The following is a 17,590-nucleotide window of genomic DNA, read 5'->3' on the forward strand; positions in this document are numbered from 1 at the left end:
GTAAGTGCATTTAAGGTTACCCCTGAGGAATGTGTAAGAGCTGGGGATATGAACAGAGGGAAGAGTTTACACTGGAGACATTAAGAGGGGATTTTAAAAACAGACCTTGAGGGATGCATAGGAGTTGAAAGTGCACAAGAAGGCTGGGCAGGCTCTTGCTTGTCTTTTCCTGGAACTAGGCTTGAAGGGCAGAGCAGAGCGAGGACCCAGCAAAATCCTGCTTGAGAACCAGCAGACTTGGCTTCTCAGCATAGGCAACCTCGTTGCCCAATCTGTCTCTACTAAATATAGAAAAACGTTAGCCAGGTGCATGCCTGTAGTCCCAGCTGCTCCGGAGGCTGAGGCAGAAGGATCGCTTGAGCTCAGGAGTTTGAGGTTGCTGTGAGCTAGGCTGATGCACTCATTCTAGCCTGGGTAATAGAGTGAGTCTCTGTCTCAGAAAAAAAAAAATAATAAAAGGAGGCCTGGGCTGTGCTCTTTGCACCACTAACAACCAGTGGAGGAACCCGGGGCAAGTCACATTGCTCCTCTGGGCCTGTTTCCCCTGAGAAACTGGACTAGATGATGTCCAAGGTCCCATCCAGCTTTGACACTTTATGGCCTGATGTTGTGACGGAATAACACATTCACAGACCGATTCTCAAGCCTTTCCAGGGCAGCCTGTGCCCCGCCCGCCCTACTCCAATTAGCACGAGAACCTTCTCAGGCAGAGACTTTGATTGAACTTTGTTGAACATCTAGCTTGTACCCAATGAGCACCCCAGAGACACCTGGTCCTCCAGGGCTTCTGGAATGCTCAGCATCTCTGAGTTGGCGAGACTGGCCGTTTTGGAGGGACGTATAAGAGAAACACTCAAAACCTCTGGGCAGGAATATTGTGACCCAGGCAAGTCTTGGGGCCCCAATTGTCCCATCTGTAAAGAGCACGGCAACTGTCTGCCTGTCCGAAAGCAGAGGCGGGACCACAGCTTTTGGCTCCAAAGGGGTGGGACTCTACCTGAACACCTGCGAGGTCCCCTGGGCTCACCTGTGAGTTTCGACCTGCTTGGCAAAGTTGGGAAGATGGCTGGCTCTTGGCACATGTACTTGGGGCTGTCTCCCCTCTGTGGCCACCTGGAAACATGTGTGTACCTGTGGTCTTGGTGCCTGTCAGGGAAACCTTTTGGGGTCTAAAGAGTGAGGCCCTGCCCTTGCATCCCTCTGGAGACACCGGCGGGGCTCAGGCTGTCCCCTGCATGAAGGAAGGACTGCAGCTCTGTGGCATCCTCTGAGGGTGCCGGGCAGGCCATGGCTGCCGGACCCCTGCCTGCTGCCTGTCCCCTGACCCCTTCTCTCAGACCTCCTCCACCTGCTTCCTGCCCAGTCCCCACCCCGCGTTCCTCCCCAGGTCCCCCAGCCTGCTCCGTGCCCACCCCCAACTTGGCTGAAGAGGACAATCCCTCTCTCCCCCCCTCCTCCCCTTCTCCACTCTGATCAACTCCACTTTCCTGTAAAATGGAAAGAAAAAAAATAGAGAAAAAAAAAAAAAACCTTCACGCTCACAACACAACAAAAAACAGGTTTAAACATTTTACAGGTTTCAACATTTTTCAGGCCGCCTTGTCACATCTTATCAGATCAGCCAGAGCCGCAGGCCAGCACGGGGAGCTGCTTTGGAGAACAGAAGCTGAAACATTCCAGCCAAGGCTCTGCCCCGCCCTCCCTCCCTCCCTTCCCTTTGCTCCCAAAGAAACACCGCACGGGGCTCCCTGGGAGGGAGCACAGGCCACAGCTCCCCTCTGTCTGGGGTCTTGGTGACCCGTGGCTTTAAGCTTCTGCCCACATCCTGCCCTTCCTCCCGTGGCTGCCGGGAGCTGTGGTCCTGGGCTCTCGGGCGGTCCCTGGCAGGTGTGCCACCGCCTCTGAGGGCCCCGTTTGGCCCTGAAAGGAAAGAGGGGAGCTGCCAAAGTCTCACAGAATGTAGAAGTGGTCACTTGGCCAGCAGGGCCAGTGAGTCGTGTCAGAGTTTGGGGAGAGGGAGGTGAAGAGACTCCCCTGCACCCTGGCTCCGGTGGCCTGTCCTCAGGGTCGCCGCCCGCCGGGAAGGAATGTCGTTTTACTGTGGCTGCTTTCTTGGTGTGTGTGGGTTTCCCACCCGTGGTGGCACCGTGGCCTGGAACACCCCCTTCCTGGCAGATTCACCCCTAGACTGCCACCTTCCTCTTCCTGCCACGCTCACAGTGACCTTGGTGACACAGTTCAGGGTACCAGGTCCAGGAAGGGCTGGCCCAAGTCCTAAGGCCCAGATTCCAGCCAAGCCAACCTGGGGGACAGACCTGACCTCAGCTGGGTCCCAGGCGAGGAGGAGGAGCCGCCTTTGCAGCTCGTTGTGGGGGTAGACGGGTCAGAGCTGGCAGGTGCCACCGCATGTGGACAGAGAGGGTCTGCAGGTTTGGGATGCATGCCGGCCCTCACCAGCGAGGAGCGCAGTGGGAGAGGCAAGAGCAGGGGCGGGAAGGGCGCGACCCAGTCTGTCCAGGCACATCCGCGTCCGCACGGACCTCCTGGGACGTGGGAAACAAGCCAGTCCAGAGCAACTGGCCACGTCTGCTGGGCCGGAGGTGGGGTTTCAGGAGAGCCCTCCCCACCTTGTGGCCTGGGGCTCTAGCCCCCTGGTGCCCTTCCTCTGCAGGTGGCACCACCACTCCCACTGCCAGGCATCTAGTTTCGCTCAGCCACCCCAGAGAGCTCACGAGATGGGGCCCAAAGTCCCACTCAGCTCTTAGCTCCCAGAAAAGGTCCCCACACTGAACTTATGGCTTCTGTCTTTCCCGAGGGGCTCCAGCTCTGTCTGGACGTGGTGCCTGGAGGTCTCACCCGCCCCACAAACTTCCCTGTCCTTGTTTCCAAAGTGGCTTCCGCTCACGCTCCCGTTCTCGGTGGGCACCACCTCCACCTCCTTGGTCATGCCCAGCCAAACCCAGGCTCCGCTTTCCTCCTTCCTCTTGTTTCTCGTGTGACCACGCAGCTGCTGGGCCTTATGTGCGGCTTCCTCTCTGTTCCTGAAGCGACTGTCCTGAGGTGGCCCGAGGGCCCGTGCACTGCCACGGACCCCCGCTGACCTGGGCGGGTGGTTCTTGGCCAGCTGCCCAACAGGCTCTCAGCAGACTGAGGAGACCTGGCTGCAGTGTGCGCCAGGCCCCAGACCCTCCGAGGCACGAGTGTCACACTCAGCCTCCCAACTGCTTTCCCAGCCCGTGGTCTCTAGCGCCCGCCCCTTGTCCCATTCCGCACATGGCCCACAGGGCAACATTCCAGAGCCCAGCTCAGGAAGCCCAAATAGAACCTGACACCATGGGCCCCTTTCTGGCCACCTCCCCTCCTCTGCTCCCCAGCACGGCCCCTAGACCCTGGCTGGGGTGGACCGGCTGTTGTTCCCTCTCCCACCTCCTTGCCTGGGCTGTCCCCTGCCACCCAGCTCCACCCGAGGGCACCCAGCCATCGTCCCCAGCTCAGCAGGATGGCAGGGCCTGCTCCCCTCACTCCAGGCTGTTGCTCTGGGCCTGGCGGTTACTCAGGCTGTAAGGGACAAGTGCCGCGCCGCGGGACCAGCTCTCACTCATTCAAGGCGCCTGCAGTACCCGGACCTAGTAGGTGCTTGAGAGATGCCTGTTGGTGGGTTGCTGACCGCAGCTTCCGGTCTGGGTGCTCCTGGGTGTGGCTTCATTCATCTCCACACTCCCGCACCTGGAACCCGCCAGACTGAGGGTCGTGCTGTCACTCAGTAAGTGTGTGTTGAGTGAATAGGCAACGGATGACTTTGTTTACCAAGGGAAGACTTTAACCTGCTCCTCCCGACTCCACACTCTTGCGGCCTCTCTGGGCCCCAGTCTGGGCGCCTGGGGCTACGTCAAGACGGGGGACCCAGCAGGAGCCCCTCCAGTGTGGGGAGCTCTCCTCCCTCACCCTTCTTTCCTGCACGCGAACTAGGGTGCTCCCAACCCCTGCGGGAGATGCAGGAGGGCCATGTGGCCCGTCCGTGCCTGGAGAGAGGATGAGCCGGCGACTACTGGGCACAGCCCAGACACAGCCCCGCTTCTGATGGGAGGCAAAAGGCCCCACCAGGGCTGGAGGCGCCCTCCGTGCACCACAGGACAAGGCTGCATGTGAGCCCTTTTGGACTCAGAAGGAGCTTCCTAGCCTTGGCCCGGCACCCAGGCGCTGGGAAGGGCATAGACCTGTGCTCGGCACTCACAGGGCCCACATGCGCCAGGGAGGACGACAGACAGTCAGGGAGAGCGGTGGCTTCTGAGTCTCCAGCCTGTTCCTCCTCTGCGTTGTCCCAAGGCCCCGCCAGGCTCCCCTGTGGGCGGCAGTGATCACCTCGCCGCTCTGGGGTGGACTCCTGGGAAGCTCCCAGGTGGGTGCGTCAGAGCCCACCGGGCCCGGCCCCTTCCCCACGCCATTGGGCACACGCCTGCACCTGTGGGCCCCTCCCCTGACATCCGCCAGCCCTAAATGGCCTCTTGACCCTGGAAAGATAGTGGCCTTGAGATCCAAGGCCAATGTGTGGTTCTTTACTTCCTGCTCATTCTTCAAGCCTTCTGGAAGTTTCCATCTTCTATATTCTTCTGGAAGTTTCCATCTTCCATCTTCTTCTGGAAGTTTCCATCCTGCCCCAGGCCAGGATGGAGCCCCTCTGGACCCAGGGGCAGGTCTGGCCTCTGCCCAGTACTGCCCAGAAGCCAGCAGGTGGAGCACCTAGCAGCGGGCTGTTGTGGGGTTCGCAGAAACACTGCGGTCACTGCCCCAGGAGGGGAGAGACACGGAGGAGGCCTCCGCCTCCCTCCCCGCTCCCGCCCGCTAGCTCCCATGTCAGTCATTTAAGACAGCTGTCCCCGACCTTTTGGGCACCAGGGACCAGTTTCATGGAAGATGATTCTTCCACAGGCCGGGGGCGAGGGGCAAGGGGGGCGTGGGGCGCTCAGACGGGGATGCGAGCGATGGGAGTGGCTCACTCGCCCGACCCTCAGCTCCTGCTGTGCGGCCAGTTCCTAACGGGCCATGGACCGGCAGCCGGCGGCCCGGGCAGACTTTAAGTCTTTGGATCAGATGTTAAGGTGCCCTCTCTCTGGGGCTGGCAGAGGCGGCGAGGCCTTGCCATGCGGAAAGGTGAGGACAGGGGGCCTGTGACTCTAAGAAAGGCGTGACCGGGGGAGGCTTGGCCCTGGGAGGAGGACGGGAGCCCTGGAGCCTCTATCTGGGCTGCGGCCCTGAGGTCCACACTCCGTGTCCAGCCTCAGAGAAGCTTCTGAGAACACACACTTCCCCAGGATGAGAACACACACCCCAGGTTAGGGGCCTGGAGGCAGTGGAAGGCGGCATCCTCCCAGGGTAGGTGCTACGGTGCAGGGAAAAGAGCCCTGGTGGTGAATGAGAGCCCTGGGTTCTACTCCCACTTTCCTGCCAGTCGGCTGTGTGACCCGGGAAAATGACAAACCCTCTCTGGGCCTCGGTCTTCCCACGTAGTAGAGGAAGGGATTAGACCAGACGACTGGCTCTCGAATAGCACCCTGCAGAGGGGCTCTCGGTAGGGGCCAAGTCGAGAGGAAAGTTAAGGGATGGGGGGTCCAGGTGGCCCCTACCCCCCGTTTATTTTGCTATTTTAACCATTTTTAAGTGTGCCATTCAGTGGCACTAAGTGCATTCCAATGCTGTGCAGCCGCCACCAGTATCTGTTTTCATCGTGCCCCAGCGGAACCTCTGGCCCTATTAAGCAGTAACTCCTCACTCCCCCCTTCCAGAACCCCTGTAAGCTCTGCTGCCTTCTCCCCCTATGAATTTACCCGCTCTAGAGACCCATGCAAGTAGCATCATATAGCACTTGTCCTTTTGTGCCTCGCTTATTTCACCGAGCATGTTTTCAAGGCGCATCTATGTTGTAGCATGTATCAGAATTTCACTGCTTTTTAAGGCTGAGTAACATTCCATCTCATGGATGTTCCACGTCTTGTTCATCCATTCTTTTGTCGATGGACACTTGGGTTGTTTCCACCTTTTGGCAGTTGTGAATAGTGCTGTCATTAACACTGGCGTGTACAAGTGTCTGTCGCATTCCCCATTTTTAATTCTTTTGGGTGTGTAACCAGGAGTGGAATTGTTGGATTCTAGAGTAATTCTACTTTTAACTTTTTGAGGAACAGGTCCCTCTTTTTATCTGTTTTATATTCAAGGGAGAGGAGGGAGGCTGTGTATGATTCCGTTTGGAAATAATGGCTAACAAATAAGAGACGTCCTGAACCGGATGACCCTGTGGCCCTTCTAATCTCTAATATCCCATAATGTCACGAGGTTCCCAGGTAAAAAATATGGGCAAGTTTGGGTGCAGGGGCAGTCCCCCGGTCTGGTGCAGGGCTGTAAACCCTGGGTCATTCAGGCAAGCGGGGGTTGGTGGTGCGGTGGGCCCCCCTGCAGCGTGGGCCACTTCCTCAGCAGGGGCTCGGCCATCGCTGCGTGGAGGGCAGAGTCTGTGGGTCAACAGCGCCAGATCAGACCAGGCAGGATGTACCACATGGGGCACTTTTTGTGTCTCGCCATGTTATGTGCGTCAGTCAATTCAGCATTGGTTAGAAATCTTCTCTGCCTTGGTCTACCCCGAAGGCCCACCCTCGGCGCTGTGGCCTCAGATGGTGCTGGCGGGTTGGGGTACACAGCGGGGGTAGAGGTGGGGGTCGGATGGGGCCCTGCGCGGTCTTTAAGTCTGGCCTGCCTGGAGAGGGATTTCACCCTGAGAGGTCAGCACCGAGCTTTCCAGGAGCGCTGCCCACCCTCCTGGCTGCCCCGCCTGTCTGCGGCCCGGCCGGGCAGTGGGCGACTGGGGTGGAGGATGAGCTGTCTTCAGGGGGAGGGTGGCAGGGCCCTGGGGCAGGCAGGGCCGGGAGCTGGGTATAAATAGCCCTGGCCCAGCTGCCAGGGCCTGGCTGGGCCCTCCGCCCTCCCCCTCACCAGCTGCTGGTGCCAGGCAGCGCCCTAGCCCCCTTGGGAGCCCGGCTGCCGTCTCGGATCCTAAACGTAGGAACTTCCTCCGCGGAACCGAGGAGTCTTGTCCTGTGTGGAGGTGGAACCTCCGGATGCCTGGAGGCCTGGCCAGCGAGGGGGCATCAGACTGGCCTCTGGGAGCGGTCCTTCATTCCTGCCCTTGGCCTCGGGATCGGCACATGCCTACCACGCGCCCGGCCCTTTGGAAGGCCACTGTGCTGGTGTGTGTGTGTGTGTGTGTGTGTGTGTGTGTGTGTGTGTGTGCACGTGCTGGGGGCGGGGGCTGGGAAACGGTGGGAGGCGACACAACCTTACACCAGCAGGGCCAGATGGAATTGGGAACAAATCAGTTTGGCACTTTGCGATCAGGTTTGAATGAGGTACGGGAAGAATATATAGAGAGAGGTGACTTCTGTCTGGGAGCTCACGAAGTCTTCGGAATGCTGGCGACCCAAGAGTCAGGTGTATGCAGGGGTTGGCGCGGGGAGGTGCTCAGGTGGACGGCACGAGGGGCAGAACGCCCTGCAGGCGAGGCCCATCTAAGCAGAGCTCTCGCGCCTCGGCACAAAGAATTGAGGAGAAGGAGCCCACTGTGTTGCCCGTCCCAGGGGAGCGTGTACTTCGATAACGGGGACAAGGAGTGGTGAGTGAAATGAATGTGTCTGTGACGGTGGAATTTCGGGCACGGCAGTGTGTGGGCAGGGGGCCGGGTGGGGGGCAGGGCAGCTTCCCTGCAGAGATCAATCCACGGCCACAGCCTCATTAGCCCCAACACCAGCCCATGGAGCTGAGCGCCATCCCCAGAGGCCCTTGCTAATTGCCGACAGGAGCATCCTGGGAATGTCCTTTGCCCTCTGCGTTATCTTGAACCCTCAGCCAGATCCCAAATGTCTTCGTTTAGCCATAAGGATGGAGCTCTGATCCAGGCATCCTTGCCAGTGTTGCATGGGAAGGGGACAATTCTGATGTGTCCTAGCACATCAGGGATGGGAGGATGAGAGGAATGAGGTTGTTAACAAGGCAGGGGACAAAGATGGCCCTTTTGGGTGCTGGAGATAGCACCCAAATGCATGGTAACCATGACAACCACCATTTATCAAGGGCTTCCCATGGTGATGGCTTATATCACTCATTCTTCCTATTATGTCCATGAGACAGATGAAGAAACAGGCATGAAGAGGTTAAGCAAACCCTTGAGACCAGCAGCTAGGAAATGGCAGAGTTGGGTGAGACCATGGCACCCTGGCTGCCAGGTGCACAGTTGGCTGGACCTGGGCAACAGGGAGGAGACAGGGTTTGGTGGGAGGATGGGAAGAACTCACCAGCTGTGAGGCTGGGAAGCTGTCCTCAGAGGACATCACACGTGGGAGTCAGACAAACCCAGGGTTTGAATTCTGGCTCAGCCACTCCCTTGCATGAGTCACCCAACTTCTCTGTGCCTTGGTTTCCTCATTAAAACAGGGATGACAAGGCCCACCTTGCAGGGTGTGAGGATTAAATGAGATGCTATATGGGAGAGGCTGCAGCTGCACAGCAGGAGGGACCCAGTGGCACCTCCTTCCTGGAGATGTCTGGGAGCCTCTGCAGCCACCAAGCCGTGCCAGCCGGTGCCCAGGGCTCAGGCGCTCTGCTGTGCTGGGGAGACTCCCCGGGACCTCTGGGAGGAACTGATGAAACCAGGGAGCAGGGAGCCCCTTGGAGAGTCGGGGCGAGGTGCGGCCTCACTGCGAGTGGAAATGGAGAGCCAGCGGGCCCTCCCGACTCCTCAGCCCCCCTTCCCTGCAGTAGGAGGCGCCAACCCGCCCTGGGTCTGGCTGTGTGGCCTTGGGCAAGTAGCTCCTCTGGGCGGGCCTCTGCTTTTCCATCTGTATAATGGGCTTTGTGCTCTCTTAGGGCTCCTTTTGTGAGTTCTGCTCCTGGTCTAGGGCTCAGCCTCCAGCTTAGCTTGAGGGTGCCCAGGCCTACGGAGGTGCGACAGGTGTAAAGCAAAGGCTGGGAGAGGGTGAGGACAGAGGGGAAGAGAAGCAATGAGAGGGCAGGGGAAGGGGCAGGGGAAGGGCCCGAAGTGCCTCTCACTCTGGCCTCTGCTCACTGCCCCCTGTCCCAGCTATCCCATATGGGACTTTGGTTCCTAAACACCAGAGGCGGGAGTGGGGCCGGCCTGGGCTTCTTCTGAAGTGGGCCTTGCCCAGCCAGGATGGTGCTATGCCGAGTTGTCTACACGGAACCCTGCTCGGTTTCCCTCTGCAGTGGGTGCAGGGCTGCCGGGGCTGCTGGCAGGACAGGGCAGGGCCGCACGTGTGGGTCACGGGCATGGGGAGGGCAGCCTGAGCCCTGGGAGAGGCTCAGCTCTGCCGCTTTGCAGCCCCGCAGGCGGGGGCAGGTGACTTAGCTTCCTGGCCTCAGTTTCCTCACCTAGGAAATGGGACTGTGGCGATGATAATGAAGTTGCTACCTCACAGATCTGCATGACCACATGAGGTAACAGACACAAGCACCCAGAACTGTGCCCAGCGCATGGTGGGCCCACAATAAATGATGGGTATTTTATTACTACTGTAACTCACACCTGTGAACAGGGCAGGGGCAGTGCCATGGGTGCCACGTACCCACCAGGGCTCTGGGCTCAGCGGTTCCCGCACCCAGGAGCGAAGGCTCAGTGCTGAAGCCCAGGGTGCAGCTGGGCCAGGCCTCAAGCGCTGCTTCCCTTCCCCACGCGGGGACCCAGGTGGGCACTGCCCAGAAGGCAGGGTGGCCGCGGTTTGCCACATGGCCTGGGCAGAGTCATGGCCTGGGTTTCAATGAGCAACTCCTTAGCAGCTCTGTGGTCTGGGTGGGTTAATCAACATGCAAGTCTAAGCCACCTGCAGAACGGGGCTCTAATAATGACCCTACTGTGTGCTATGGTTGTTATTAATATAAAGATTAAATGAGGCAAATGCAAGGAAAGGGCCAGCCCGGTGCCTGGCACAGAGGAAGTCAGTAACTAGGCATTAGCAATGATAAGTCAGAACTTCCGGCTGCTCCTTTCTTCTCTTTAAAAGGACTCGTGCTTAAGATCTGGAAATGTCTCCTAAATATTACCACCCAAACTCTCCAACCTGGTTCCCCAATCCTTCCCCCCAAAATAAATAAACAAGTGGAAAATGTGGGGCTGCTCCTCCCGCTGACAACTGAGCTGAGAGACAGCCCGGGGTGGATGTCCAGAGAGCTCTGTCCCTTGGAATCTCTGTGCGTTGGCCAAGGCCAACAGCAAGCTCAAGTGTGAGCAAGTGTGCCGGGGAGCATGCGCTGATCTCCCACTGATCTGGGAGAGCCTTGGTCAAGCTAACTTACTCTCCAAACCTCAGCTTCCTCCTCTGGGAGATAGTGATGTTCTACATGTTCAAGAATTGATCAGAAATGTTCCTTATAACAAAGTGCCAGGCACATGGTAAGAGCTGATAAATGGCAGATGCTTGGTTCATCCCTGTGTCCAGCCCAGAAGCTTTTGTGTGCCTGACCCACCCCTGGGGTCTCTCCTGGATCCTCTTTCCAAGAATTCTGTCCATAACGTGTCGTGGGGGACTTGACCTAGGCCAGTGCCAGAAGCAAAGCCTTGGTCAGTGTTGGCTACAAAGGGAGAGGAGATGGGTCCCCATGTGCTCCTTCCAGCTCACCCTGCTCCTGACACAGGGCTGATTGCAACTAGCCTTGAAGCCCACTGAGACCCATGGATCATTTTCTCAGCTTTTTCTGGAAAATGTCATTTCTGCTGTTCCTGTGCTTAGGAGAAGGAAAGGAAAAGTCCTGATTCCTGCAGCACCCTGGTTTCCTAGTATTTTAAACTCTTCTCCCATATCCGTACAAGAGCATTCCTCCTGTTGACTCTCTAAAATCTGAGAGAGGGTGACAGGACATTGCTTGAAACATGAAGGGCAGAAGAATGGGGTGACTTTGACCAAAGTCACATGGTGCTGGGTGGTGGGAGTGAGATCTGAGCTCTTTTCCCTCTTGATCCTGAGCTAAACTTTTCTTGAAACAAAGCCAAGCTTCAATCTCAGGTGAGAGAAGAGGTGGGGCTCTAGAAACTTCTAGAGAACTGCAAAGATGGTCGTGGAGGCCCTGGCGGACAGAGGACCTGGTGCTAGCCATCTATTCCTTGAGGAGACATGGGAGATATGGGAGGCTCTGGGCGGGGCTGGCAGCATCTGGGGAAGAGGCTGAGGCACTGCCACAGGTGGGGTGTGTGTGTGTGTGCGTGCAAACATGCACACATGCAAGGGCAAGCTCCCTGCTGGGACTGATGCTTCTCTGCTTTTTCTGAGTTGGGGCCAGGGTCAAACCAGCCTCTGCTGCCTTCCTCCCTGGAGATTTGGGTTTCTTCCCATGAGTCACTGGAAGTCTCCATATGCCCCAGAATCTGGAACTACCTAGGAAATTGCCCAGTCAACCCCTTTAATGCCCATCAGAGAAACTGGACCCAGAGCCTGGAAGTGACATGATCTCTGCCCTAAATACCATCTTTCCAGTCCAGGGTTCTTTTCATGGCATTGCATTGCCCCCAAGTGTCCCCAGGAGAAGTTTCCGCTGGTCCCATCCCCCTATAAGCTAGACAGGCCTGGTCAGAGGGCTGACTTGCCTGAATCGGAGCTCTGCACGTTGAGGGGCAGTGTGCTCCCGAGGTCAAAGGCCAGTGTTCAGGTGCCAGCGTTCCTCCCCCTACCCCTGAGGACTCACGGAGAAGGGACGGTGCCCATGGTGGCTGAGTGCTTTGTGCATGCTGTACCACTGCTTTCTGTCTGCCTGCAGGTCTCTGGCCCTGGGCCAGCAGTACACATCTCTGGGCTCACAGCCCCTGCTCTGCGGCTCCATCCCAGGCCTGGTCCCCAAGCAACTGCGATTCTGCCGCAATTACATCGAGATCATGCCCAGCGTGGCCGAGGGCGTGAAGCTGGGCATCCAGGAGTGCCAGCACCAGTTCCGGGGTCGCCGCTGGAACTGCACCACCATAGATGACAGCCTGGCCATCTTTGGGCCCGTCCTTGACAAAGGTACTACCCCTGGGCTGGGCGGGGAAAGGGTGTCACAACCCTGTGCCCTAACACCCCAGCTCTGTGTCCAGGGTCCCCCTGGGAGGGCGATAAAGGTGGTCATGACCACAGGAGAGGCCTCCATGAAAAGTAGGTTGGGTCCCTCTTCGGACAGACCCAGGTTGTCACCATGGCTGCCACACCTTCCCAGGTGCTGCTGGGGCCTGGACAGCCGGAGATGCTCCAGGGTCCTGAGATCTGAGGGCAGGCACCAAGGAGACCACAGCCTTCCTTCCTGGTGGCTCTAGGCTCTGATGCGGCCATTTATGACATTTTCCCAACGCTGTTAAGTGCTATGCAAATAGTGCTTGGGAGCAGGGGTGGGGACATTGTCACCCCTAGGTCCCTCCCATATGTAATGTCCTCAGGAGGTGAGGAAGCGGCCTGGCTTCCAGAGGTTTCTGTTGGTCCCCATGCCCTGTAAGCTGGAGATGCCCACAAATTGAGGCACCAGTGGGGCACTCACCTCTGGGTAACTTCCCAGCCGTCTGGCAACCTGGGAGTCTAACTGGCTGTGCCTCAAGGGATTGGGAGTCACACAATTTGACCTTGAACGTAGAGGGAGGATGAGCGGGGCAAATGCTCCCAAGAAAGGGACTTGGGCTCATGGGTACTGGTTTGAAGATGAGCAACTCTGCAGAGTGTCAGTGCCCAGGAGTTTAATGACCCTAGCTGGGCTGGCTCCAGCTGCAGCTTTGCCACCCAGGCCGCCCAGCCTGGCCCTCCCTCCTCTTAGAAGAGGGGCTGTGGGCAGGGGCAGCAGTGACGGCCAGAAAGAACAGGGAGCTGAGAGCCAGCTGGAGGGTGGGGCACAGAGTTGGGGGATGAGCTGACACCCCCATTTTAGAGTGCAACCCCTATTTACCTGAGCCTCAGGTGCACAGGGTCTGGCCAACCGACAGCCAAAATGCGGGCTATTGTCGTGGGACAGGAGGGTAATTAGCAAATCAATGGATGATGATTCTGTTTACGCTTCCATTACCAAAGCTAATTATTCCTTGTTGACATAAAAGGTTTGGCCTCTTAATTGGGGCCAAGTGGCGGCGGTTTGCATTTCAAACCTGATCTCGTCGGTGTGTCAGTCTCACCGCTTTCCGGTGCCCCACCTCGGGCCGGCAGCGCTTAATCCTGCAGCCGTGCGTCTAGACGCGCTCCCCGCAGCGAGACTCGCCTTCGCACCGCAGCGGGAGCCGGGCCTTTGAGCGCCTTACCCCCGCTCCCGGTGCTTAACGTGCAGCTCGCCGCCGCGGCTCCCGGCACACGCCCTCAGCCCTACATTGCGAGAGGGCAGGTCTGTGTGGCGGGCGCGGTGCGTCAGAGGCTTTGGGGGAATTTGCGGACAGCCGCGGAGCGAGTGTCCCGCGCGGACACACACGCGCCCCAGTGCCCGGTGCGCAGAGCCGGGGCGCTGATCCCGGGTTCGAACCCAGCTTCAGGCCCACGTCCGCACTCCGCCGCGGGCCGGTCCCCGCACCCCGCTGTGTGGGCGGCCCGGGGTTAATCTCTGCCCTCCGCTTGGAGCCCCGGGTGGCGGGGAACAGTCGGTCTGTTCCGGGGCTGCGTCTCCTCCCGCAGGGCGCAGAGGACGGGCCCGCGGCGGCTGCCACCGGCTGGGCGCTCGCACTGCCCGGCGGGCCGGGGGCGCGGGGGTCGGCGGCCGGAAAGGGAGAGCCGCGACGGCGGGGCGCAGGCGGCGGCGCGGCGGGCCCGAGGCCGCTTCCCCGGGCGGGGCGGGGGCGGGCGGCCCGTCGCGGCTCCGGCGGCTTGAAAAGGGCCCAGCGCCGCCCCCCACCGCGCGGCCCGGCCCCGCGCCCGCTGCGGCCGCCGCGCCATTCACACGCCCTCTGGCCATTCGGCGCGGCGCGGGGGCGGGGGGCGCCGCTTCAATGGGGATTTCGCGGCCCGGCGCCGGGGCTGGGGGCGCGGCCCGGCCGCGGGAGCCGCCCGTTGCTACGCGGTGGCGGCCGGCCCGGCGGCCCGGGCCCGGCGGCCGCATTATGCGGGTAATGCGGTGTGACACCGCGCGAACAAAGGCGGATTGACCGGCCCAGCGGGCCCCGCCGGACGGGGACCGGCACAGCGGGGCTGTCAGCGCCGCTCCCAGGCTAATCCCCGCCCCGCCCCCGCCGCCCCCGCGTCCCCGGGGCTGGGAACCGAGCGCAGCCCGCGGCCAGGGCGCCGCCGCCACCGCGAGAGGCCGCGCGCCGGCCGGAAGCGAGGGGCGCCCGCCCTGCGAGCTCGCCCGCCGCCCCGCTCCCGCCGGGCGCGAGGGCCGGAGGGGCTGGAACTGGGCGACGGGAGCGCAGCGGCGGGGAGCCCAGGCCGGGATCGAACCGTCGGCCGGGGCAGCGCAGGCTCCAGTGCGCGGGCGGTGCAAGTGGATGGCCCCTCTGCAGGTGGCCCATGAGGGCGCTGGGACCCCAAGAGAGGCAGCCAAAGCTACCAGGGGTTCCCGGGCTTGCTTGTCCGCGGAGCTGTGTGTGATCTCCCTGGGCGCTCAGGACGCGGACATAGCCCAGGAAAGGAGGCGGGAGCCCTGGCTTCCACGCCAGCCCTGCGTCTTGCAACCTGAGCAAGGTGGCAAGTCACCTCCTGGCTCCAGGGTCGACCCCAGGAGGAGAGAGATGGTTGGACTGCAGATCTTGCAGGCCTTTGCCTCCCTAATCGTCAATGTCTGTTATCTATACAATGGGCCTACAGTGAAACTCTCCACCTCCGCGGGTTAAGGGGACGAAATGGAGCTCGCACTGGGGCACACGCAGGGTTCAAAGGTGGTTATCACTGTAATGAGGTGGGACAGCCCTGGGAATCTCCCCTTCCCCTTCCATGGACCCTGGGGCAGAACCAGAGGAACTGCCCTGTGTCTTCACCCTTCTGGGAGGGGCTTGGCATCCTCAGTCCAAAACCCCTTGCTGGGTGGAAGGCCAGGAGAATGCGGAGGGGGAGACTGAGGCACAGGCCATTGTCCTCCTGGTCAGGAACCCTGGAGGCAGGGAGAGGCTGTATCCCTTTTACAAAGAGGGTCTTGAGGCTCAGAAAAGGAAAGCGTCTGCCCAAGTGCATCCAGATGGGAAATAAGTGGAGGGGAGGGGAGGGCCTGTGTTGAGGTCCCTGGAGCTTGGGAAGGTGGAGGGCAGGGGGCCTGGGGCCAGGAAGCAGCTGTGGCTACCTTATCTCTGTAGCCTCCTGCTAGAGCTAGCAGTTGAGGCGCTGGGCTAACTAGTTAGCGGCCTGGGCCTCAGTTTGCTCGTCTGTAAAGTGGGGATACCCACCAGAGTCTGGACCAGTCGAAGTGCCTTGGGAGGACACCATGGTTCTTCCCTAGCCTCCTCCTGCCGTCTGGGGAGGTCGAGTCAGGACAGGTGCGTCCCAGGCCGATGCCTGAGCACTGCCCCCCATTCCCTCCCCTCAGCCACCCGGGAGTCAGCCTTCGTGCACGCCATCGCCTCTGCCGGCGTGGCCTTCGCTGTGACGCGCTCCTGTGCCGAGGGCACTTCCACCATCTGCGGCTGCGACTCGCACCATAAGGGGCCTCCCGGCGAAGGCTGGAAGTGGGGCGGCTGCAGCGAGGACGCCGACTTCGGGGTGCTGGTGTCCCGGGAGTTTGCAGACGCGCGTGAGAACAGGCCGGACGCGCGCTCGGCCATGAACAAGCACAACAACGAGGCGGGTCGCACGGTGAGCCGGCTGCCCTCGTCCGGGTGGAAAACTTTCTGGGAGCCCTCCGGGGACCCTTTGCCTGAGCGTCGCCCTGCCCCTCCTGGGCTGGCCTCACCTGGTCCCCCACCTCCCTCCTGGCAGCCCTGTGCATCCTGGGCTCCCACCCACACCCCACAGTCACCCCTTCTGTCCACCCTCTTTCCTCCTTGGGCTGTTGCTGCTCTGAGCCGGGGATGAGTGTGCCTGGGAATGTGGCCCCCATGGGATCAGGCCCCTGCCTGCCCATCCTAGGCACTTCGGCTGGCTGTGTAGGGCTGTGAAGTGCCCAGGGCCTGGCTTTGAATTCAGCTTCCACCCCTTCCTTTGGGTAAAAGACCTAGGACAAGTCACTTAAGCTCCCAGCCTGTTTCCCCATCTGTTAAACAGGGATAGCCTATTTCCTAGGGCTTTGGGAAATGGCCACGGTACAATGTCTGCCCGTGCTCCCGGTGTGAAGGGGAGGGGCGCAATGGTACCTAGCAGTTCTCCTGGTGTAGAGGAGGTGCAGTGAAGGCGGCGGGAAGAGGGGGTGGGGAAGGGGAGGGTCAGTCTGGGGGCCAGCCACTGTTCCTCTTCCCCAGACCATCCTGGACCACATGCACCTCAAATGCAAGTGCCATGGGCTGTCGGGCAGCTGCGAGGTGAAGACCTGCTGGTGGGCCCAGCCTGACTTCCGCGCCATCGGTGACTTCCTCAAGGACAAGTACGACAGTGCCTCGGAGATGGTGGTGGAGAAGCACCGGGAGTCCCGAGGCTGGGTGGAGACCCTCCGGGCCAAGTATGCGCTCTTCAAGCCACCCACCGAGAGGGACCTGGTCTACTATGAGAACTCCCCCAACTTTTGTGAGCCCAACCCTGAGACGGGCTCTTTTGGCACAAGGGACCGGACTTGCAATGTCACCTCCCATGGCATCGATGGCTGCGATCTGCTCTGCTGTGGCCGAGGCCACAACACGAGGACGGAGAAGCGGAAGGAGAAATGCCACTGCATCTTCCACTGGTGCTGCTACGTCAGCTGCCAGGAGTGCATCCGCATCTACGACGTGCACACCTGCAAGTAGCAAGACAGGTAGGGCTCGGGTGGGGAGGCTGGGGAGCCCTGGTGCAGGGCCCTGGGTTCGTCTCCTCATTTTGATGACCCTGTTCTATTTCTGCACTATCCAAGACACACAAGTTTCCACAGGCAAAATAGGAAGCCAGGATTTCCCAAGCTTCAGTGGGCACGGTCCTGGGGCAGAGACGTGGTGGATTTCACAAAGCCTAGGTGATAGCCAAGCGTGTGCACAGAAGCTGTAAGCAATCGATTAAAATGCTTATATAAGTCAGCTCACGATGAGCCAGATCAAATTATTGCACGACCACTAGCTATCATTGGAACCAGAAGAGGGACACTGTGGGGTTGGAAACTGGGAGATCTGACATCTGGTCCCAACTTGGTCCCTAACTTCCTATTGTTTCACTTCTCTGGGCCTCAGTTTTCTTACTGTAAAATGAGGGGCTTTAAAAATAACTGAAATAGTAAGGTAAAAGTCTCTTCTACCCCCAGGGCAGAGTCGTTTTGCACTGACCTTGACCTTAGAGGGCAAGTTTTCGCACAAGCATGAATCCTGCCAAGCTCAGAGGGTGGGTGGGGGGAAGCGGCGCATAAGCCCATATCCCGGCAGATCTGAAGCTGGGGTGGAGTGGGGATCGCTCTCACCGCGTTTATGGATGCTGTTGGGGAGGAGGAGGGGTTCAAGTTCAGAGTGACTGTGATGAGTAATGAGGGATCAAAGGCTGGTGGATTATGTTCTCAAGCTTCC

At 59.7% G+C, this 17,590-nt stretch overlaps 1 protein-coding gene across 1 annotated transcript in view; it reads left to right on the forward strand.

The window, feature by feature from the left end:
- The window catches only part of WNT3 (Wnt family member 3), a 46,147-nt gene that overhangs the window by 23,454 nt on the left and 5,103 nt on the right, over positions 1 to 17,590 (forward strand). Inside the window, exons 2-4 of the mRNA XM_012751088.2 lie at positions 11,809 to 12,050; positions 15,502 to 15,767; positions 16,370 to 16,857. Of these exons, the coding sequence (XP_012606542.2) occupies positions 11,809 to 12,050; positions 15,502 to 15,767; positions 16,370 to 16,849 (988 nt within the window). The 3' untranslated portion in view covers positions 16,850 to 16,857. The remainder of the gene's footprint in view (positions 1 to 11,808; positions 12,051 to 15,501; positions 15,768 to 16,369; positions 16,858 to 17,590) is intronic.

Source organism: Microcebus murinus, chromosome 18 (assembly GCF_040939455.1).
Source record: "Microcebus murinus isolate Inina chromosome 18, M.murinus_Inina_mat1.0, whole genome shotgun sequence".
NCBI lineage: Eukaryota > Metazoa > Chordata > Mammalia > Primates > Cheirogaleidae > Microcebus > Microcebus murinus.